This window comes from Lissotriton vulgaris, chromosome 10 (genome assembly GCF_964263255.1).
Source record: "Lissotriton vulgaris chromosome 10, aLisVul1.2, whole genome shotgun sequence".
Classification (NCBI taxonomy): domain Eukaryota; kingdom Metazoa; phylum Chordata; class Amphibia; order Caudata; family Salamandridae; genus Lissotriton; species Lissotriton vulgaris.
Window position 1 is genome coordinate 728,182,554 of NC_141698.1, and position 23,382 is coordinate 728,205,935.

General features: G+C 44.6%; 1 protein-coding gene across 1 annotated transcript in view; it reads right to left on the bottom strand.

Moving 5' to 3' along the window:
- Nucleotides 1-23,382, bottom strand: part of MTPAP (mitochondrial poly(A) polymerase) — a 159,257-nt gene that overhangs the window by 28,706 nt on the left and 107,169 nt on the right. The window contains exons 6-8 of the mRNA XM_086941589.1: nucleotides 20,854-21,080; nucleotides 16,843-16,935; nucleotides 16,692-16,765 (exon numbers count right to left, since the gene is read on the bottom strand). Coding sequence (XP_086797715.1) covers nucleotides 16,692-16,765; nucleotides 16,843-16,935; nucleotides 20,854-21,080 — 394 coding nt within the window. The remainder of the gene's footprint in view (nucleotides 1-16,691; nucleotides 16,766-16,842; nucleotides 16,936-20,853; nucleotides 21,081-23,382) is intronic.

Sequence of the window (23,382 nt, forward strand, 5' to 3'; positions counted from 1 at the left end):
AGGCCACAAGTAACTGAGCTGAAGTAGCCCTTGCCACAGCACAGATGCTATCCACAGACAAACAAAAGCGCGGAGATGCCGGTCTTATGGCCAATTGAGCGCTATTCCAGTTGCACGCAAAACAAGCTCTCGGCAATGCTGTGGCGGGGGGTGGGCTGGGGAGCGGCAGCCTTTGAAGTCTGATGCGAGGCACAGACAAATAGTGGTGTGCGGTGTGCACGCGGGGGCGGGGGAGCGGCAGCCTTTGATGTCTGATGCGAGGCACAGACAAATGGTAGTGTGATGTGGCTGGTGATGGCGTGCACGCGCATAGCTCACAAGAACTGTACCCGATCCGCAAGTTTGGTAAAGTTTTTGAACTGCCACTATAATCTCACCTATCTATCCCTGCGGGATATAATAGGCGAGACCTAAACAAAATCTATGAAAATAAGCTGTAATGTTCAGAGCAACACTGGGTGGCAGGAGTGTGCTTCGCATTTGATCTACAACAGCACAAACTGCTAATATTCAATTACAGTGAGCAGAAACATTGGGAAAGAAATCAGCAGCATTAAAATATTACTACTAAGACAGTCAACATATTTAAAAAAAAAAGTAAAGCACATAATCCCTTACTAAAAAAATGTATATACCACTTTTATAAAGGCTAGTATTTCTCGGAAAAAAGGGATAAAAGACAACATATTAGTTAAACAAAGTCTAGGGGGCACAGACAAGGAACTGCACTACCATTTGCCTTAATACTCAGGCCTTAATAACTGAACTGAAGCAAATATTCCTTTATGGGCTAGGTCTCAATTTTTTAGAAGGTCTGCTTCAGTAATTCAATAAAACTTCAATCCAAGATATTACCTAAAGATTAGAATACTTCTGTTATGAAGAAGAATCATTTTGGAAAATTAGCTCAAGCATGAGCCACACGTTAAGAAAAGTATTTGTGCCAGGTCAACCTGAAAGATACAGAATAAAGCATCTTTATGTCCGCTGATCTAAACAGATGGATTCCCTTATCAATGTCTTCAGATGATTTCTTAATTTGACTGCATGTCACAAAGTCAAGAACTAATCAACACTTTTTGATAAGCACTACCAACAGTTTCCATCCTCCTTTACATTTAAATTGTTCACTTTCAATAGGTACTACTGACGGTGTATAAATGTCTTCCGCTATGTGAGCACAGGTTCACTTGTCATACTTATACATTTTTCTCTGGGTATACCAACCTCTGCTGATCGGACTTAGATTAATTCAGCTCAACTTTCTAGTTCAATTTACTATTTTGTAGTAACATCAAATGGTTAGTTATCAAAATCTATCTTATATAAATTCTTCACAACTTACTATTGTCTTAACAACACTAATGTGTCTGAACTTTCGGAGTTTAATACTGATGGAGCAAGGATTAGCATGTAAAGCGACTTGCTCTTACTCATGAACCTCGAATAACCCTAACCATGTAACCAATATGTTCATCTTACTAATTAGTCCCTTATTCTTTCCCCATTTGGTTGTCCGAGTGAAGCTTGCTTATGTGTTTTCTAATCATAATACGCTTGCATATAAAATGGCTGCTGCTACATGGGAATTTCTACTGCGCATGCGTCTGTCATACCCACGTGACATGACGTACTCGCAGTTCTGGAGGGAACCCTTTCGCATCTGCGCACTAGTGCTCTATGTTCTCACATGCGAGAGGCTTGCATTGCTGCTTTTGCTAAGCTGTTCGTTCTCCTTAATCCTAATGCTATAGTTATTATTGAAGTAATGGGTATAGTATAGTGATTCATAGTATATAGTGTAATCATGTATTACTGTGTTCTAAATTGTTTTCTTTTACTTTTTATGTATCGTACTCTTTGGGCCTGGGAGGTGCTTACTACTCCATTTTGGAAGTCCCTTTTGCGCATGTCTCCGCGGAGGGAAAGTGAACTTTGCAGAATTTGAAACCCAGCCAGATGGCAGCAACGGCCAAAATGCGCCTGGGAACCCGACCTGTGACCCAGCTAGAAGAAGCTGAACTGTACTGAAAATTGTTACAATTGTATTCGATGTTATATTCACCATTGTTAACCAAAGGCATATGTCATGGGAACCTGGAATTTAAGGGGCGCGTATGGAATCTGAATAACGAGACTGAGAAAGTCTGAAAAAATAGGTGGTGTGATGACCTGTTCTCCTCCTTTGTCCAATCAAAATTGGGGATCCTTAAACTTGCAACATTGGGGGGTGGTACATTGACCTGAAAAACAGTATAATTAGCGTAGATTTTGCTAGAGAAATTGTCCGACTTGTCTGATTAGCTGACCTGTCACTGACCCAACGCACTCAATAGGTGACTGAAAGCAGAGAGCTGCAGAGCACTCTGTTGGAAGGTTCGAGAACCCAATCGGTGTTCAAGGGAAGTGAAAGTGCTGGCGAAGCACTTTGCTGATAAAATTTATAACCCAGTAGGGGGTTTTGGCAGATTCCTTGTAGAGATGGAGTAGCGCAGGCATTGCTACCGAAGCTGCGGTGTTGGTCTTAACCTTTGATGAAACGGTCCTGATCCAAATCCTGGGGTTAGCCTGTCCTGATTTTCCATAAGCTGCACCTGCTCGCCTACTGGCACTGAAGTCCTTGGGGTTCCTCCTGTCCTTTGCAACTGACCCGTGGCCAGGGTTGGTCTTCACTCTATCCTAGGTAAATACAAGTCTGTGTGGGTGTTCATAGATACATTTGCATTCCTCTTCTCCCCATCCTGAATGCAAAGCTTTTTTGCATATGTTCTTTATCTTTCCCGTCACTTGGTGAATGAGATATTCGTGTATTGCTTACTATTAGCATGTTCGACTTTTCAACCCACCTTTAGTCGATGCTAAATCATTTCTATATAGTATATGTTCTTTTTTCTTACCCTCCCTTTAGGAAATAAGTTGAATCTATAGAATGTTCCAACTCTTACCTTCCCTATAGTTTAATTGTGCTGAAATCGAATTCTCGAATAACATAGTTGCATTTCTCCTTTTTCAAACTGTTCGTGTATTGCGAAAGTCTTTGGGTTTAGTATGTTCCCTTTCTTTACCCTCCTTTAAACAAGACACGAAAGATTGTTTTTCAAAATTAGCATATTCCTTGTTTTCCCTTGCCTTTTACTTTAAGTCTCTAAATGCTTAGCATACTCTATCTTATTCATAGCTACACACTGTTTCTGGTTTTAGTTATTGATAGTCTTATCACCTTCAACTTTTTGCTCAGGACATATGATGATGATGATGATTAGATAAAAGAGTTAAATCTACCCTGACTCTGTGGTTAATATGAATGCAAATGTTATGATATTTTGAGTGCCCTACTTTTGACTCAACTCCCTGATCCATTGTGCAAAGGTATCTAGTGTCAAAGATTTGTAGGATACTGGTATAGGAATCAGTAATAGAAATCATAATATACTGGTAGTAGAGCGTGAGTTACCCAAACAAAGGTTATATGATTTTGGAAATTATGGGCCCAGGTGAGTATCTGTATAAATTCTAGTTGGGTGACCTGCGCGCTCTATCAGTATACAATGAGGTTTGCCAAAAGCCAGAAGCAGAATCCATTGAGCCCATTAAGAGCAAAGTCTTCAAATTCTTACGGAACTTGAGTAGAGAATGGCAATTCCAGAGAGCCAAAGGAAGGGAATTCCGGAATTTAAGGCCTAAGTATGCAAAAGAGTGACCCTTCATGCGGGCCAGGAGAAACCTGGGCCAAGTGTATAGGGCAAGGTTAGCTGATCTCATTGGCCAGGTGGAGACATAAGGTAAGGAGTAGTTTCTGTCCTGTAACTCCAGTTCTGTAGTAGGGGTATCTCTGTTATAGTCATAATCTAGTGAATAGTCCCGCCCATGTGCGTGCACCCCGGCAATCAAAAATAATCTCTTAAATTGTCAAATCATGCAGAAACTGCAAAGACACTTAAGAGAGAATTTAAAGACAAACAATGCAGCCTATATCCACAGGCTACACTGTCCAGTACTTCAACTAGAAATTCCACCAAACAAAACCACACACGCCACAGCCTGCCCAGTTTCTTCCATAGAGAAACTTGCCTCTACCAGTAAAAGACTCTGGAATGATAGAGAGGAAGGCATGGACAGACAAGCCCCACAGGCTGCCATTATGTGGCTTAAATAGGATACTGTGCCTTTAAGAGAACTTTCCAGAACTTTCTCCCAGTATCCCAGAATGCACAGCAGGTCCCTTTTACTTTCAGTTCTTTTTGAAGGCGTAGCACGCCAGATCTGTAGCATTCCTTACATGAATATTTATCTCCACCGGGGAGAAGGGCGGGCGCTTATGACTATAACAGAGATACCCCTACTACAGAACTAGAGTTACAGGACAGAAACTACTCCTTCTGTAGTAGGGGATCTCTGTGTATAGTCATAATCTAGTGAATAGAATGGCAAGCCCATCCCCACACCTAAGCGGCGGTGGAGAAAAGAAATTAACACCACTATTGTGCGAACAAATTCCGCAGCGAAGCCTGCCCAACCTGAGCATCTGTCCTGGCATCAGTGTCCAGACAGTAATGCCTAGCAAAGGTATGAACCGACTTCCAAGTGGCCACCTTGCAGATCCCTGCAATCGGAACATTACGGAGTAAAGCTGTCGTGGCAGCTTTTCCCCTGGTGAAATGAGCCTTAGGTTTACCCCCTAAGGTCTTATTAGCTTTTTGGTAACACAACTGTATGCAGGACACAATCCACCTAGAGATGGACTGCTTAGAGGTAGCAAGACCCGTCTTGACCGATCCATAATTGACAAATAATTGGTCTGACCTACGAATATCTTTGGTTTTATCCAGATAAAATTTCAACACCCTCCTAACATCCAGGGAATGTAGAGACCTTTCCGCTGGAGATGAAGGATTCTGAAAAAACGTAGGCAACGTTATGGTCTGGTTGACATGAAAATCAGAAATAACCTTGGGAAGAAATTTAGGGTGAGTACGCATAACAACCTTAGCAGCATGAAATACAGTATAAGGTTCTTGGCAACACAACGCCTGAATTTCACTCACCCTGCGGGCCGATGTAATGGCCACGAGGAACGCTGCCTTCCAGGATAGGTGCTGCAACGAAGCCTTATGAATAGGTTCAAAAGGCTCCTTCATCAATCTGGACAGCACCACATTCAATTCCCATGAAGGCGAAGGAAGCCTGACAGGAGGGAACACTTTCTTCAAGCCTTCCGAAAAATCTTTGATCACATGGATTTGGAAGAAGGAAGTCTGAAGGGCATTTCCTGTAGGCAGTCAATGCAGCAAGATGAACCTTAATGGAAAGGCCAGACTGCGCCAAATGTAGAAGGTAAGGAAGGATGATATCCTCCTTGCACGTCGTCGGTCATAGTTCTTGGACTGACGCCAGATACAGAACCTCTCCTACTTGTAAGCATAGGAAGTCCGAGTGGAAGGTCTCTTAGACTCCTTCAGTATGTCCATGCAATCTTCGGGCAGATTTAGATGGCCACATCTCAGGAGCCATGCCACCAAACTCAAAGACGAGAGGTTGGGGTGCAACATCTGCCCCCGAACTTCGTGAATGTGAGGAAGGAGAGACCGGTGAAGCAGGTCCGTGAACCACCACTGTCTGGGCCATTCCGGGGCAATGAGTATCATCCGAGCCCTGGACCGGGCCAGTTTGATGAGTACCGCCGTAATCAGGGGAATGGGTGGAAAAGCGTACAGAAAGCTGTTCGACCAGTTGATCCATAACGCATTCCCCAGCGTCCCCTGCTGGTAGTACCTGGAGGCGAAGTCCCGGCATTTGCTGTTTTCGGCGGTGGCGAACAGATCTACGTCTGGAGTCCCCCACCTTGCGAAGACTTCTCCTAGTACTTCGTCGTTTATGACCCATTCGTGGTTTTCCTGAATCAGTCTGCTCAGTGTGTCCGCCTGAACATTCTGCACACCTGGCAGATGGGTAGCCGTTATCGTCAGTCCTCTGGCCAGAAGCCAGTGCCAGATCGCCTGCGCCTCCTTCGACAAAGTGCGTGATCTCGAGCCCCCCTGCTTGTTGAAGTAATACATCGTGGTGGTATTGTCCGTCTGTACAAGCAGAGAGTTGGTCTGAAAGGACGGAAGAAAGGCCTTCAGTGCCAAGTGAACAGCCCTGAGTTCCAGGAAATTGATGTGATACGTTGCCTCCATCAGGGACCACCTTCCTTGAATCTGTAGGTTTCCGGAGTGCGCTCCCCACCCCTGGAGAGAAGCATCCGTCACGACAGTCTGCGTGGGAATGTCCTAATGGAAGGGAACCCCCCTGAGGCAATTCTCCGCTGAACACCACCCCTTCAGCGACTGAAGAGCATGCAGAGACAGTTGTATCTTGTCGTCCCAAGATCCTTTCCTCTGATCCCACTGGTCCTCCAAGCACCCCTGCAGCGGTCTCATGTGCAGCCGTGCGTGTGGCGACAGGAAGATACAAGAGGCCATTGATCCCAGTAGAGAAGACACCGTCCTCACTGTTGTAGATGGAGTGGTCATAAGAGCCTGAGCCTTCCGATAATCGTCGCTCTTCCGAAGGAGACATGCTTGCTGACAGCGTATTGATGGAGGCTAACAAGGACTGTATGCATTGGACTGGAGTCGGGACAGACTTGGACATGTTGATGTGCAACCCCAGCTTGTTCAAGAGAACGCACGTCTTCTGGAAGTGTGCTCGAGCTTCCGAGAAGGAGGATGCCTTGATCAACCAATCGTCCAGGTACGGGTAGACAAACACCTTGTTCTTCCTCAGGTGTGCTGCTACCACCGCCATGCACTTCGAGAATATTCTCGGCGCAGACTTTAGTCCGAATGGGAGTACTGTGTATTGATAATGATTGGCGCCGATTGGAACCGCAGGAACTTCCTGTGTTTGTGTGCAATGGGCACATGGAATTACGCATCCTGTAGGTCTATAGCACATAGCCAGTCTCCCTGTTGCAACTGAGGATAAATCTGATGCAACGACAGCATGCAAAACTTTTCCCTGCGAATCCATCTGTTTGCCTGTCGCAAGTCCAGAATGGGCCTGAACTCGTTCTTGTCCTTCTTGCGAACCAGGAAGAACCGGGAGTACAGACATCTTCCTCTCTGAGACAGAGGTAAATCGCCCTTTTCCTTAACAGGATATCTGCCTCCGCCTGGAGCTCGCGCAGCTGAAACTGCGAGCTGACCGGTGGAATTGCTGGAGGCGGGCTGGTGAACCGAAGACTGTATCCATTGCAAACAATATTCAGCACCCACTTGTCCTGAGGAATTTTTCTCCACTCTGCCAGAAAAAACTGAATGCTTCCCCCTACCGGAGTGGGTAACAGATCCGGGGGAAGTAAACGCTCAGGGCCTAGACCCGGCCGGGCCTTTGGTCGCTGGTGCCGACTGCTGGCCTCCTCTGCCCTTCGGGCGTTTCTGGAACGGCTTACGGAACTGTTGTTGCTGCGACTGTCCCGAATCTTGGCCACGTCCTTTGCCCTGCCCACCGAACCGCCGTTGGAATGGGCGGTACGATTTCTTCGCTTCTTTGGGCTTCTCTAGACCCACAGCCGTGAGTGTTTCGACCTCCGCCTTCATGCAGGCCATTTCGTCATCCGCATGTTTCCCAAATAGGGTTTCGCCAGAGAATGGAAGATTGGCCACCCTTTGCTGTGCGTCTGGTTTCAGTGACGTAAGGCGGAGCCAGGCGTGTCGTCGCTGGTTAATCCCATGGCAAAAGCCATGTACCGCCAAGAGGGATGAATCTGCTGCAGCGCTGATAATTTGATTCGCTACCAGCATCCCTTCGTTTAGCACTTCCTAGAAATCTTCCCGCTTCTCGCGAGGCAAGTGTTCCGCAAACTGCTGGAGGGAGTCCCAGAGGGCGCGGTCGTAGCATCCCAACAAAGCTGTGGCACTCGCAGCCTTCATAGAGGTCGCCGATGTTCCACATACTTTCCTTCCAGCTGAATCCATCCATCTAGACTCTTTGTCTGGGGGGACTGTGGATGACGGGGTGGTGGCATGTTGTTTGCGGGCCGCCGTCACAATCACAGAATCCGGAGGAGGTTCCACCCTTAGAAAAGCCGGGTCCGAATCGGGAGCCCGGTATTTTTTCTGCAATCTCGATGGTGCCGCCTTAGTCACCACAGGGGTGAAGAAAAGGTCCATGGCCGGTTCCTCCAGGCCCGTCACCAGAGGTAGTAGTGGACGAGACAGGTGTTTCTGGTGCAGTGTCTCGGAAATGACTGATGTCTTAGGCGTGGGCACCGTCAAGGATATGCCCAATTTGGCAGCGCCTCACAATAGGACATCATGGAATGCCACCAGGTCACTAACCGGCAACACCCTTATGTCCGGCGATCCCGACAAAGTCGAAGAGTAGTCCCTGGTCCCTGAGGACCTCGTGTGAGAGCGAGATCGGTGCCTCCTATGGCAGCGTCTCGACCGCGTGGACGACCTGTTGCGCGATCGCTCCTTCCTCCGGGAGCGAGAGCGTGACCTCCCGGTCCGTGGGCGCTCCGCAGGTTTCCGTAGAGGCGTCTTTCGTGGCTTATCTTGGGGTCGTGGTTTAGGAGTCCCCTTAGGTGGTGTACGAAGAGGAGGTAGTGACACCGATCTCGGCGGAGGGACAGGGGGTATCTCCGGCCGAGGGGCGGGCCCATGCGGCGGGAGCGGTGGTGGTGGCTGTCCTGAGGGAGGAAGTGGTGGTAGAGGAGGGTTGACGGGAGGATTCTCCTTTGGTATAGGGGGAGGAGGCGTCTTCGGCTGAGGTGGTGTATATACCACCGAGCCTGGTGACTTCTTCGGGGGAGGGGACTGAGAACCAGCCCCTCCAGTATGTGATCGCCGCCTCCGGCGCCCCCCACCAGACTCAGCTTGACTTCTGGCGCCAGAACTCCTTCTGCGCCGCTTCGGGGAGTAGAGAACGACTCCTCGACGCGGACCTCTTTCTCCTCGACTCCGAACGTCGTTTTTCCGGTGTCGGATGTCGCCTCCGCGACTCAGGTGTCGAACGTTGCCTCCGCGACGTCGAACTCTCCTTCCTCGATGCCGAACGCCGCCTCCGCGACTTCGACCGTTCCATTCTCGACGACGAGCGTCGACTCCTCCTCGATGCCGTCCTCTTCTTCGAGGTCCTCGACGCCGAGGATCCCCTCGACGCCGACCGTCTTCTCGACGGCGACCGGCGGTAACGCCTCGACGACGAGCGCCGACGCCTGTGGCTTCTCCTTCGACGCAGATAGCTCGACATTGACGTCGACGATGAAGACGCCCTAGACAGTGGTTTCGACGGAGACCTAACCAGGCTCTTCGACGTCGAATCTTCACGCTGTCTCGACCCGGAGCGCCGGGGAGATGGGGAACACACCGCCGTCATCCCTCTCGACGTCGTCGTCGATGCAATCGACGCCGACGGAGACCGGGACCGTTTGCTGGTCTTCCTGCCTCTGGGGAGCTCCCCAGAGGCCTCAGCAGAGGCAACCTTCCCGGTCTACTCAGACCCACCTGCAGCCTGCAGTCGTCTCTCTTCCAGGCATTGAAGCCTAATCTTCAGCCTTTCCCTCAGGGTCCTTGCTGAGAGGTTCTGGCTGATGTCACAGTCTTCAGGGACATGTGCTTCAGGGAGACAAATAATGCAGACGTCGTGTGGATCAGTCTTGGCCTTCTTCCTTCCACATGCTGGGCATTTGTCGAAAAGAGCAGGCATTTTAGAGCCCTAAAAAGCCTGACAAACACACAGGAGAGAAGGGAAACACCGAGAATATTAAAGGTAGGCGTAAAATCCGTTTCGCGGGCGAATTTGCGGATTTTACGCGATTTCGCGATCCGCGAATCTCGCGAAATCGCGGTAAAATTCGCGAATCAGCGGGGACGAATTTTCAGCCAAGCAAGAGTTACAGCAGCAGGTGCAAAAGTTGAACCTAATTTCTTTGTAACCTTTTACAAAAGGGTTACAAACAAATTAACTTCAACTTGGACACCTGCTGCTAATTGCTTCCTGGCGCCTCGTTGCCTCCTTGCAACTATTATCTGACCCTGCTCTGACCCTTGAAGCAGGGTCAGAGAATAGTTACAAGTAGGCAACGAGGCACCTGTCCAAGGAATTAAACCTCATCAGGAAGCACTTACAGATATAAAAAACAGGAAGAAGGGAGAGGATGGCAAATACACCCATTTTGATTTGTCAGGAGGGGTTAAACTAAAAGAGACCTTTACAGCACAATTTTCATATGCATTTTGCTAAAAATAAAAAGCTGTATGTTCTGTAGGGGCAACTCAGGAATCTGGCCCTTCAGAGATCCGGCCTCTCTTTCTTTCTCTCGTTCTCTCTCTCCCTCTTTCCCTCTCTTTCTCTCTCTTTCTATCTATCTATCTATCTATCTATCTATCTAGCTATCTCTCTCTCCCTCTCCCATAAACGACTGCATGGGTAACTGCGCTATGCAAGCGGCTCGCGAAGACGCAAAAAGCCCTGCGAACACGCAAAAAACCCTGCGAACACGCAAAAAACCCCGCGAACATGCAAAAAAACTAAAATCCGCAAATTCGCACAATCTCGCTAATTTTGCGGATCGCGAATTCGCAAATCCGCGGATCGCGAATTCGCAAAATTCGCCCATGATTAAAGAATATAAACTGCAAATACTTTTGTCAAAAATGAACTTAAATCCAATATAAACCCTTGAAAAAAGGGAGAGCTCAATGCCAAGGTCCTGTTAGCAGGAGCCAGAAAAAAGAACTGAAAGTAAAAGGGACCTGCTGTGCATTCTGGGATACTGGGAGAAAGTTCTGGAAAGTTCTCTTAAAGGCACAGTATCCTATTTAAGCCACATAATGGCAGCCTATGGGGCTTGTCTGTCGATGCCTTCCTCTCTATCATTCCAGAGTCTTTTACTGGTAAAGGCAAGTTTCTCTATGGAAGAAACTGGGCAGGCTGTGTTGTGTGTGGTTTTGTTTGGTGGAATTTCTAGTTGAAGTACTGGACAGTGTAGCCGGTGGATATAGGCTGCATTATTTGTCTTTAAATTCTCTCTTAAGTGTCTTTGCAGTTTCTGCATGATTTGACAATTTAAGAGATTATTTTTGATTGCCGGGGTCCACGCACATGGGCGGGACTATTCACTAGATTATGACTATACACAGAGATCCCATACTACAGAACACAAGACCTTGGATGTATGTAGGGACGAGGCCATGCCTAGCTCAGAACATATAGCACAAGCCCTTAAATTTAATACATTCATCGACCTTGAACCAGTGAAGTTTGTCGAGCAAGGGTGAGACAGAAGTATGTCTAGGCAGTCAAAAGAGAAGAATGGTGTCCGCATTCTGGATGATCTGTAAATGGTGGATCACTGATTTATCAGCGCCCAGGTATAGAACATTCTCATAGTCCAATCTGGACGCTACAAAGGCCTGTAAAACCGTTCTTTGGGTATTCAAAGGGATCAGCCAAAGGATTGTCTTGAGCCATTTTAGAATGGAAAAACAAGAAGCTGTGGGTTTGGAGACCTGCAGTGTAAGTGAAAGATTCTGATCAATAATAAAGCCAAGATTCTTGACTTTATCAACCAGCGTAGGTAAGGGTCCCAAGAGGTCATCCAGTGTTTAACTCCTCAGCGTTCGGGATTGCTGCCCAGAATCATGACTTCGGTTTTATCGCCATTAAGCTTTAAGGCATTTCTGTCATCCAGTGGACAACATTAATCAGGCCTTGCCTAAATGGGGAAGGATCTGGGTTCTGTGCATTAGAAAGGGAGAAAATAATCTGGGAATCATCAGCATAAAAAAAACAGAGTGAGACCAGACTCCTCAATCACGTCCATCAGAAAGCAAAGGTAAATGTTAAAAAGCAGGGGACTCAAAATGGAGCCTTGCGGAACCTCAGAGGGCAGCGAGAGGGTCATAGATGTGTTATCAGCTGATAAAACCTGAAAAGTAAGATCTTTAAATAAAGAGGACATCTATCTTAGTGCCAAGTCCACAATGCTTAGTACCTCCAATCTGTTCAGCGGAATAGAATGTATAACTGTGTCGAAAGCCGCACTTAAATCCAAAAGGATAAGGGTGGCAGTCCCACCGGAGTTAAGTTCTTGCAGGAGGAGCTCTGTGACTCCCAGTAAGGGGGATTCCGTACTATGGCCTGCCCTAAAACCGGAGTCAGACGGATGGAGCAGATTGCAAGAAGTAGAGAAGGAGGAGAGTTGAGTGTTGATATGCTTTTCAAGAAGGAGATAGGCCAAACATTGGACCAACAAAGGGAATCAAGGCTATCCTTCTTGAGCACAGGGTGCCCTACGGCATGTTTTCAATTCTGGGAGACATGGTCCGTACTCAGAGATGAGTTGAGAAGATCAAGAATTATTGTAAGGGCAGCATCGTCAATCAATCTGAGTTTAGGCACAGGAAGGTGATCTAGGGGAGAGCCAGACTTAATGGTGTCTAATAAAGTATGTAACAATGCTAAATCCAAAGAGAGCCAGGCCTTGATTTCCAGGGATTCTTCAGGCTTATTGCTGGACTTGTGGGCTAGAGAAATCAAGACTGAATAGTCAAGCGCTTGGGTGGCAGCGAAAGAGGGACTCAACTTTGCTCAGGAAAAAGGTGGCCAGCTCGTCGTACTGTTGTTGAGGGAGAGAGGGCGGCGGTGTAAAAATGCTAGCTACCGAGACTTCATCCACCACTCTAAACAACGTTTTTGGCAATGGGGGGCACTGGAGATCTTCTCAGTGTAATAGGATGCCCGGGCCAGTTTGTAGGAGGCATGATATTTTTTCAAAGCGTCTGTATAATCTGCTTTGGCCTCTGGTTCATTGTGCTTCCCCCAGGACCTTTCCAAGATTTTGAAGTGTTTCTTTTCACATCAAAGGGCTTCATTGAACCACCGGGCAGTAGGAAGTAGTCTTCATTGCATTATAGGTGTTTAAGGCAAAATTGCATCAGTAGCATCCCTAAGCCATTGATGCACTGGGATATGATTAGCATGAAGATTGACATTCAGGGTAGAGATAGTGTTAAGAAGTCGATCATTGAGTTCAGGCATAACCAATTTAGTCTAGTGTCTATTCGTCAGTCGCGGTGCAGGCAGAGTAGCAAGGAAGCAATGGACTGGGATATTAAACGGTCCTGCATAATGATCAGTAAAACAAAGCTGGAGCGGAGAATCAACTAAAAGAGTGGAGAGGTTGGATAAAATAGGATCTAAGAGGGGGCCCACAATGTGGGTGGCAGCAAAATTAAGAAGGGAAAGGTTCAATGAGCTGAAATTATCCATGAAGGTCAAGGCTGGTTTATTATTTGGATCCTCAAGATGTAGGTTAACGTCATCAAGCAAGGTCAAATTGGCTGCCGTCAAAACATGAGGAGCCAAATAGTCAGGTAATACAGAACACCAGTTGCTAGAAGGCCCAGGGGGCGATAAATAAGAGCCCTGAGAGGGTGAATTTTGGAGCAAAGAAAATGGAGAAGAGTAACGCTTTACAATTAGGAATCTGTAGGTCCTTAATATTACATTTGTAATCCTTTTTCTGAATAATAGCAAGGCCTCCTCCTATTCTATGTGGTCTATTTATCCCTAGAAGTGCAAAGTTGGTAGGACGCGCAGAAATTATGTCTGGTGAAGAGATGGCTTGGAGCAAAGTTTCTGTTAAAAAAAATCATGTCAAAACAACTGTACAAGCCCTTCCCTCTCACAATTAGACAGGGTGCATTCCATTTCACACTGGCCTTCTGCTGGCTACCTATCTCAGTGGACACCCAGCTCTTACTCCTATGCATCGTTTAAAAAAGCAAGCACACTCAAAAGACAATATACCTAGCTTTAAAACCCTCTCAGTGATCAACAATTTACGGCCCACCGAACCAATCAATTGATCTATGAAATACCCAATACAAAAAAAAAGTTTAAAAAAAAGATAACAATCCAGAGCAAGCCATCTCCTTGATTGCATATCCCTGTAATAACAGTTAATCCACATATCCAGTCTAGATTCGATCTCTCAAACCCTTGAGATCTTAATTGAAGACCCTGCTCCTCTCAACCCCACTCACATCCCACTATGCCATCCCCTGTTAAGATGAAATTTTGCCCTTAGATTTCAAAACACCTTTTCATGTTTCGTGTATTCTGAATATTAGCTTAGTATCACTTGTACATACCAGAGAACCTTTGTGACTTGGTCTACCTGTAACAGCCTCCATATAAATGGATCTAGAGTACAATTTTCCTCATTCAATCTCAAGTCTGCAGTTTTCACCTCGAATTACACCTACACCCGGAGACATAAAGCAACTCATATACTTTCCAAAATGAACACACACAGGGTAATGAAGATCCCATAGAAGTGAGAAGGGCAATGACTTGGAAGACGGATACTGGTGCAAAGAGGTGTGTGGAACTCAGGAGGGTGGAGTCTTCATTCACTTTACCACACTAAGTGCATTACGAGGGTATCAGTATGGTCTTGGAGTAGAAGATAGAGAGAGGGCTAATATCTCTGAAAATGTATGCTAATGGAGGAGCCCTGTGTGAGATCTATGTTTTGATTCATGGCATGCACTGTCTCCCTTCAAACAAATAGACTTGGTGCAAGTCAAATGCACTGCAGGGCAAAGGGTACTAAAATAGCTCAGTGATGTGTTGAGTGGAACAAGCCAGAGTATGACCACACTTCCTGGGGGACTAGGCTGGTGCCACATTTATCTCAGTTCATCTTTAACTTGTTCATGGCAGTTTCTCTACCCGGTTTCTAAAGTGATACGGACATCCTCATTTCAGGTCTGCAAATTAACAATTTTCCTCAAATGAGTACTACTGCTTGCCAGATAAGGGGAAATGTTCCCTTAATAGTGTTTGGTGGCAGAGTGATGGGGTTGCATGCTCAGGTAAATAAGACACTCAAAGTCAGGGAGTAAAATGTACATAGGCCTGCAGGCTTTTCTAATCAACCACAAAGCCACTAGCAGAACAAAGTGCTTCTTACTAACATCTGAGTTCATGTACCCTAAGACAAAATCTTTGCTGACAATGGCACTGGTCTTTGCCTTTAGCAGCATAACAATAAGGGCTTTTCTTGAGTCTAATGGCCAGAAAGTAACCAGATGAAGACTCCAGTGGCAAAATGGTGCTTGTTCTTTGTGAGCCAGCTGCCAAAAAATGTCTGCTCCATTGAGCCATAGAGCTGCACGTAAAAGTATATAAAAAATCCCCGGACCCCCCGCATTCTAGCACCATGCAGCACCGCGGCCAAAAGGCCACCGAGCCGCCCAACGCACTCAAACCTGGGGCCACCTGGGGTTACTCTCCACGGCCATTTACCTCCTGCGGACCCCTCGCTCAATAACACTACTCGCAATTGTGATCCACAGCCTACCGGTCCACAACAGACGCTCGCTCGCTCTTCATTGCTTTATTATAGACAAATGAGCCTCCACCTCCTCCTATCCATTTCGACTTACTTCTCGACAGTCCCCTCAAGGTCTCTACCCCGGCTCCTATACAGTCCCGCCTAGTCCACAACCAGACTACCATTAGATTGGGGGGACCTGTTGCTATCCTTCATGCTGCTGTTCCCAGCTGAACCTTGTGCCACTATCACTGTGGTTGTATGTCCTTCAGGCACCTATCTGCTTTTGTCCTGATGATGATCACAATAATCTTCTAAAGGGGATCGAAACGTTATTGGCTTTTTTAAACACAGTGCACTCAAAATGTATTCAAATGTATGTAACGGTTGTGTTTACTATCACGCTTGTTTAACCCTTCACATTTACGAACAAGCACTTGGTTTTGCCTGATTGTTTTTTGTGCTGTTATTTTGTTCACCTCTGCGTTGTGGATACAGGACTGTGTCCCACGTTATTTATGTTTCGCTTGATCCTCACAATTATTTTTGATTAAATCTTACTATCCGGTTTGAAAAGTAACACTACAGAACCAATCTCATTCTACATGTATTTTGCTCTGGTATCTTGCCTTCATCAAGGAGCACTGTTCTCAAAATTATCTCAACCCAAGGTCCTTGTGCACCATATTGGGTTCCCTTGTGTTGTTCAAAACATGGCAAAAAATGTCCAGCGCAAATAATACATAATGTGAAAGTGGTTATAAACTGTACAAGTAACTTGCAAAGAAGGGAGGCATATTATGAGGTGATGAAACAAATCTTCCATCTTCTTCACACAATAAATAGTTTGAAGGAAAAATGTAGAAGTTAAAATGGCAGCAGATAGTTTTCCATCTCAAAAGCCAGCATGCTGAGGAGGCATGTGTGAGCAAAGGGATTTTGTGTAACATTAAATAACACCATCCTTTTCTAGAGTGGCTTCCATCCTGTCAGGAATCAGACTTCGTAACAAGTTGGTAAAGGGAAAAAGAAAGGTCACAGAGTACATTGTAGGTGATGGATGACTCAAAAAAAAAATATTGCAGTTTTCAAACAAATTTCAAACTCCAGTTATTAAGTGTAATGGATTGACACATTTAAAAAAAATAACTTGTTCAAAATGGTACACAACGAATTTTCATAGCCAACTCACTTGTTCCTAAAGTAACTTAATAAGGCCCATAACGATATGAGAGTACATTTGAGGATATCTATGGCAAATTTCAAGAAAAGCTGCAGCTCAACCTTACATTTTGCCATGAATATAAAACATATTTGAAGAAAACATTTAACAATAATTAAACTAAAACAAATTACTTACTGTTCTAATGTTTATCATATTCTTGTTGAAAGCAAAATTCCCATAAAATTCAAAGAATTCACTCAGCAATACACCTAGGAAAAAAGAAAATAATTTAAGAAACTAAAAACAGCTTACTAAGGATTTAACATGAAACAATTTAAGATCTCACCTAATGTTTCTGTATTTTTTGTCGCCTTTATTTTATTTATATCACTAACAAATGTACAATCATTGTCATCAATGATGTGGATGTCTTCTGCACCTAGAAATAAAACATGAGTCAAACAATATTTATTACCGGATACACAAAAATGAATCATATTTATCACAAGGCATTCTTAATGAACATGCTTGAAAGCTCTTAAAATTCACGAGAAGGGTTGGAAGTACCCTGCAGTATCAAAGGGATAAACAATGATTAGGTCAAATTCTAAACAAGCGATCAAGAGTTTATTGTTAACAAGTGATTAATTTAGCTCGGAAAGCACTTTCCACCGACATCTTTCAGAGACCTAGAGGTCATATGCTCAAGTAGCAATCGGAGTAACTCAGTAATCAGACCCCCCAGGGGAATCACACTACACAACATTACATTAGTGGTCTTTAGAATGCAGGAGCCACAGTCCCAGGTAATCCAGTGACAAAAGAGTTTGGTACTTGGTAGGAATAGGGGTCAAGTGTGCAATGCAGAATGAAGAGGCCTTATGTGCTCGGAAGGAATTAGAGACCTACAGCATGGCGTTGATGTCTAGGAGAAGGGATCTGTTGGACAGTGTAGATGGGACAGGGGGGGGTCTGATCTCTGGTGAAGGAAGAGGAGTCCTGATGTGATCTGCTGGAAGAGGGTGATGATGCCTGAAGTGCTGTTTTAGAGGAGGAGCGATGGGGTGCTGTGTGCTGTCCGGGGCTTTAAGTGGGCCGGGTCTCACCGGTGCTGAGCACCGGCAGTTTTTTTAAAAGGGACCTCAAAACGGGTCTCTATCGTGCTCCCTTTTGGGCCCTGGCACAGGCGGTCCGTTTTTTTCCGGACTGAATCCATGTATGCGTGCTCACACTGCTCACTAGTGGAGAAGTAGCAGCATGACGTCATGCCAGGGGAACGTTGTAGGGGAAGGGAAATCCTTTAACCCCTTCGAGGCTATTGACGAGCTGGGCTCGTCATCGCGCTTACCTGTCCTGCGCGGATGACAAGGCCAGCTCGTCACGTAACGCGGTAATTTCGAATTTGCCGCGCACAGCGGGAAAAGCCGCCGCAGCGATGCGGTTAAAGAGTTTCATTTTCTCTCTGGATTTCCCTTCTCTTGTTGAAACTCAGGAGCAGCAACATTGTTGTGGTGTCACCAGGGATTTAAGTGGAAGCTTTTTCAACATTCTATACAAGCCATAGTTGCTGCTTATTTATATTATGTAACTAACAACCATTGACAAAGCCAATAGTCCTGACTTGTTATAGGTAGGATGTTACTTGCTGTATCATAAATCTGGATGAAATGACAGAAACAGCAAAATACAAATCGAGCAGCACACTGTGCTCAGCACAGATTATTAGCTTGTGTTTTTAAGACACGTACTTAATTACATTGGCCACGCCCCTTCAAGACACCATCCCCCCTCCCCCTGTGTTTTTTCATCCCACTTAAAGCTCTGGTACTATCCATGTAAGTAAGCGCTTCCTGGCCTTAGATAGGAGAAGTGAGCGTTCTAAATAAATTTCAATGCAATACGATAAAATGAAGCGGAGGAGGTTTTGTGTGCCTTGTTGTGCTGCAGTGAGAGTCCTGGTGAACTTTGAAGAGTAGGAGGCAGTGGTTTGCAGTTTAGGAATAGAAAGGAGGGCTGATGTGCAGCGTTCAAAGTGGAGCCCTTGTGTTGGGCAGTCGGAACAAGCATACCCTGCATTTAGTTCTTTGAACAAATGTTGTAAAGTCTCTACTTTGGAAGCTGAAGGCTCGTTGGTGGACAGGCGATGGTGTGGACACCTTCAAAATGCGAACCCACCTTTTTAAAACAATTCTGATACCGCTGAATTGATTTAAGATTGATCTACATTTAGATTTCCACACAAATAATCTTCCAATTTCGTTACTATCCTCAAATCCGTTTTTATAGCTTCTGTCTATTATTTCCTCCATTACAATTGTTTCCCACATCTAACATTCGTCTTCAGGGTTCCTGTTCTGCCAGTTGATCTATTATAACGAGCTCTTGGAGGGCAACATCAAAATATCCACCAATGATTTATGGTGAAGAGAAAATGACTAACTAGATCAAAAGTTATCCTAAGGCAGATGTAACCTCTGTGACGAGGAAAGGCAATCAAAAAATGAGGGCAAAAGGAGATGTGTGCAGCTATGGGAAAATCCATCACTTCCAGCAACTATTTCCGAGATGGTGAAGCAATGGAGGGACAAGGACCTTTGGGGGCTAAAACAATTAATTGACAATGGTGGGTTTATTCCCTTCTCGGAGCTACAGGATGCATATTAAAGAGGGCATAGGGTTAATTCTAGGACTACAAGCAGAGAGAGAATCCAAATGTTCAAAGTGGTATTTCATCTCCCCCCGGCCAGAGGGGCTGCATTGCTCGAGTGAATACATTTCCATTAGATTTCAGTACTGTAAATCAGAATAAAATCAGAATAATTAGCAACAAGACATGCAGACAAACATCACGAAACAGGAGTTAGGTACTTTGAACTGGGAAACGCATCATCTTGCTTCATTGAGTCCAATATGTTTCACTGTAAAGATTATATTACATACAAGAACATTTTATTACAATTCCCATGACCATATTAATTTATCTACACGGTATTAAGGACAGTAGGTAACTGGTGTCATGTAAAACGTCCAAGAATTAGAATATTCTGGGATCAGGTTTTACTAACCTACGTGTCCAGAGTTTAAAAACTGTCCACAGACCACTGTTAGGCCTTTACTGGATGGAGACAAATAAGGACCGATAGGCTTTATGATGAGAACTTTGACTCGCTTGGTGGCTTGTTCTTTAACAGCACAGAAATGGATGGATGAAAAAGTCCTCTACATGATATGAATGAGAGTACAAAATGAATAAAATAAAGACTTTAGAAAATAACTTTTATTTGCAACTAGCCAAGCTGGAATATTTCCAGAAGCTTTGGGGCATTTTGCATGAATGAAAAACTCATCTATATACAGAGTATTGCCATATTCTGGGATACTGAAGATAGCGGTAAGGTGTTTTTATTTGGCACATCATTCTCTTTCTGGCGTACCCGGAAAACATAGAAATTTATGTTTGTTGCTCTAAATAAAAAAATAAAGAATACAAAAAAAACTATTCTCTGGTGGTTAATGTTGAGTCATACTGCCATTTATTTTATCCTAACCCCTTAGCCTCTTATTACAAGTTGGGCAGAAGAGACTGGGGCATTTATTTATTATATACCGCACATGGTAAATACCAATACCCCCAGTGTGAGATATTAATCATGTGCAGTAAATATTGCCTATTCCTAGTTTTCAACTTGAAAATGAGGCATAACAAACATAGCTGTTTTTTTAACACATTGAATTCTGCATGCTTTGTTTTTTCTTTGGGCTCCCCCCACACAACCTGATACATTTCTGAAAGTTTGACCTGCCAAAAACCATCAAGAAAAAACTTGAATGTTATGACAATGTTATCACAATTATCACACAACTATTCACAAACATTTAAATGTAGCCTTTAACTTGTAATGAGAGCCCAAATGTCTAGGGTTTCTGAGTTGCAAATTCCTTGGTGTTGCAGCAAAACGTATTCTTAATGAATGCTCCCCACTACTTGGGGTTGGCTCTATGATGATTGTTTAGCAAGACGTTTGTCTTGGCAGGCCCATGTGGCTTTCCCAGATCAACCACGCAACTGGTAATGCTGGCACTATGAGGAGTGGTAATAAAATATATACACCTGTGTGCCTCAGTCTCGTCCTCTATATAGCTTTTTGTCTAGGTTGTCCTCCCCTCGCAATTCTTAATAATAATGAAAAATACACTGTATTAAATGATCTAATCAAATGACTTATGAATTATTACTTCTAAACTGTGGAACGATGTTGCCATGAATATCTATCACAAGAAAGGTAATTCCTAAAAATTAATTGCATTTAGCATAACCATTTATTTAAAACATACTCATTGATGAACTTTACAATACCTGCTAGATCCTTCAGATGGTTTAGTGTTGGAATAATAGGAGGACTTCTTTTTTGCAAGAAAAACAGAACCATCATAGTTAAAGAGAAGTTTGAAATCCAGGCACCAGGAATACTGCTTGTAATTCCATGCACCCGCGCCCAGCAGCGCACACTGAAAACAAGTGCCCTTACTCTTGAGTCAAGATTGCCGTATATGTAAAGCAGTTCTGAACTTCTCATTGCAACTCTGCAAAACATAACACAAGATTGAACAGGTCAGTACAAAAACAGTGATATGATAGAAATCAACATGAATCACTGGCCATCCATGGTGAGGACACATTTCCAAACCAGTTAAGACAAAGGATTTCTTATTAGGGTAAAAAGTTCTGCATCAAACTGACCGCTCGTTCCAGAGAGGTGGTTATATAAATAAGAATGTGGAATAGCGTTGATGAAACATGACTGATATTTGGAGCATTCCGTAAATACTAGATCATGACTCACTGGTGAGAAGTGTACTTAACTTTACTTTGATATTGAGTAGCAGCCTTCATTTTTCTTTTAAGGTTAATAACTTGAAAGGAATATGCTACTTACCAGTATGCATCTGTTCTTGGCATAGAGGGCTGCAGAGTGGTACATTATGAATAGATCGCCATCTGGTGTTGGGCTCGGATGATTGCACTTAGTTTTTCTCTTGGAGAGTCTTTTGTATCTTGGTGACTCCTCCCTTGGTTGGTAGTGCGCATGGGCATCGGCTCCATCCTTAGATTGTTTTGCCATAGTAGGGTTAGATGGAGTAGTATAGTAGAATACAGATAAGAGTGCCCATGTAAGTGTATCTAAATAAGATAATGTTGGAACAGACACAGGTTTCCGGGGAGGCTGGGAGGGCATGTACCACTCTGCAGCCCTCTATGCCAAGAACAGATGCATACTGGTAAGTAGCATATTCCGTTCGAGGCATATGGGCTGCAGATGGTACATTATGAATAGACTATACAGCAGTTCTCTCCCTAGCGGTGGTCGCCCGTGTCTGTTGCAACTGTCTGAAACAATGTTTTTAATACTGCTTGTCCCACTCTAGCTTGTTGTGTTGTGTGCACATCTACACAATAGTGTTTTGTGAAGGTGTGCGGTGTAACCCAGGTAGCCGCTTTGCATATGTCATCTAGTGGAATGTTTCCCAGAAATGCCATAGATGCTCCTAGTTTACGTGTAGAGTGAGCTCTAGGAGGTACAGTTAATGTTCTCTTTGCCTTTAAGTAGCATATTTGAATGCATTTTACAATCCATCTGGCAATGCCCGCTTTGGAGATGGGATTGCCTTTATGTGTAGGAGAAAACGCAACAAATAGCTGTTTTGTCTTTCTGAAAGTTTGTGTTCTTTCTATATAGTACAATATGGCCCTTCTAACATCCAATGTATGTAGGGCTCTTTCAGCTACTGTTTGTGGTTTTGGAAAGAAAACCGGTAATTCCACTGACTGATTGATGTGGAATGCTGAAATAACCTTCAGTAAGAATTTTGGGTTTGTTCTAAGAACCACTTTATTTTGGTGTAGCTGCATAAATGGTTCTTGGATCGTAAAAGCCTGCAGTTCACTTACTCTTCTAAGTGACGTGATAGCTATGAGGAAGGCCACCTTCCATGTGAGGAATTGTATTTCACACCTATGCATAGGTTCAAAGGGTGGCCCTATTAGTCTGGTAAGCACTATGTTGAGATTCCAGACTGGGGAAGGTGGTCTTCTTGGTGGAATGACTCTTTTGAGTCCTTCCATGAAAGCTTTAATTGCTGGTACTTTAAACAGTGACAGATGTTGCCTGTTTTGTAGGTACGCCGCTATGGCTGCGAGATGAACTCTGATAGAGGTATATGCTAGGTTACATTGCTGTAAGTGTAATAAATAGCAAATGATTTGTTTAGTGGATGCGTCCAGAGGGTTGATGTGCTTACTGTTACAGTGTATAGCAAACCTCTTCCATTTTGCTGCATAGCATGCTCTGGTGGTAGGACGTCTTGCTTGTTTAATGATTTCCATGCATTCTGGTGGTAAATCTAAATACCCAAACTCTATGACCTCAGGAGCCAGATCGCTAGGTTCAGTTGTTTGGGATCTGGGTGCATTATTTCTCCATGGTTCTGTGTGAGATGCATGGGTAATAACCTTAGCTTTTGATGTGGTACTTGTGAGAGTTGTAGCAGCGTGGTGAACCACGGCTGTCTTGCCCACGTGGGTGCCACTAGTATCATTGTCATTGAGTGTTGCTGCAGTTTCCGAACCAGTAACGGAATTAGTGGTAGAGGAGGGAACGCGTAAGCAAATTTGTTGGACCAATTTATCCACAGTGCATTGCCCTGGGACCGTTGGTGTGGGTACCTGGATGCGAATTCTTTGCATTTTGCGTTCTGATGATTGGCAAACAGATCTATCTCTGGTTGCCCCCATTTTTGGAAGAATGGCTGTAGTATTTGGTCGTGCAGCTCCCATTCGTGTACTTGTTCTGACTGTCTGCTTAGGATGTCTGCTATTTGATTTTGA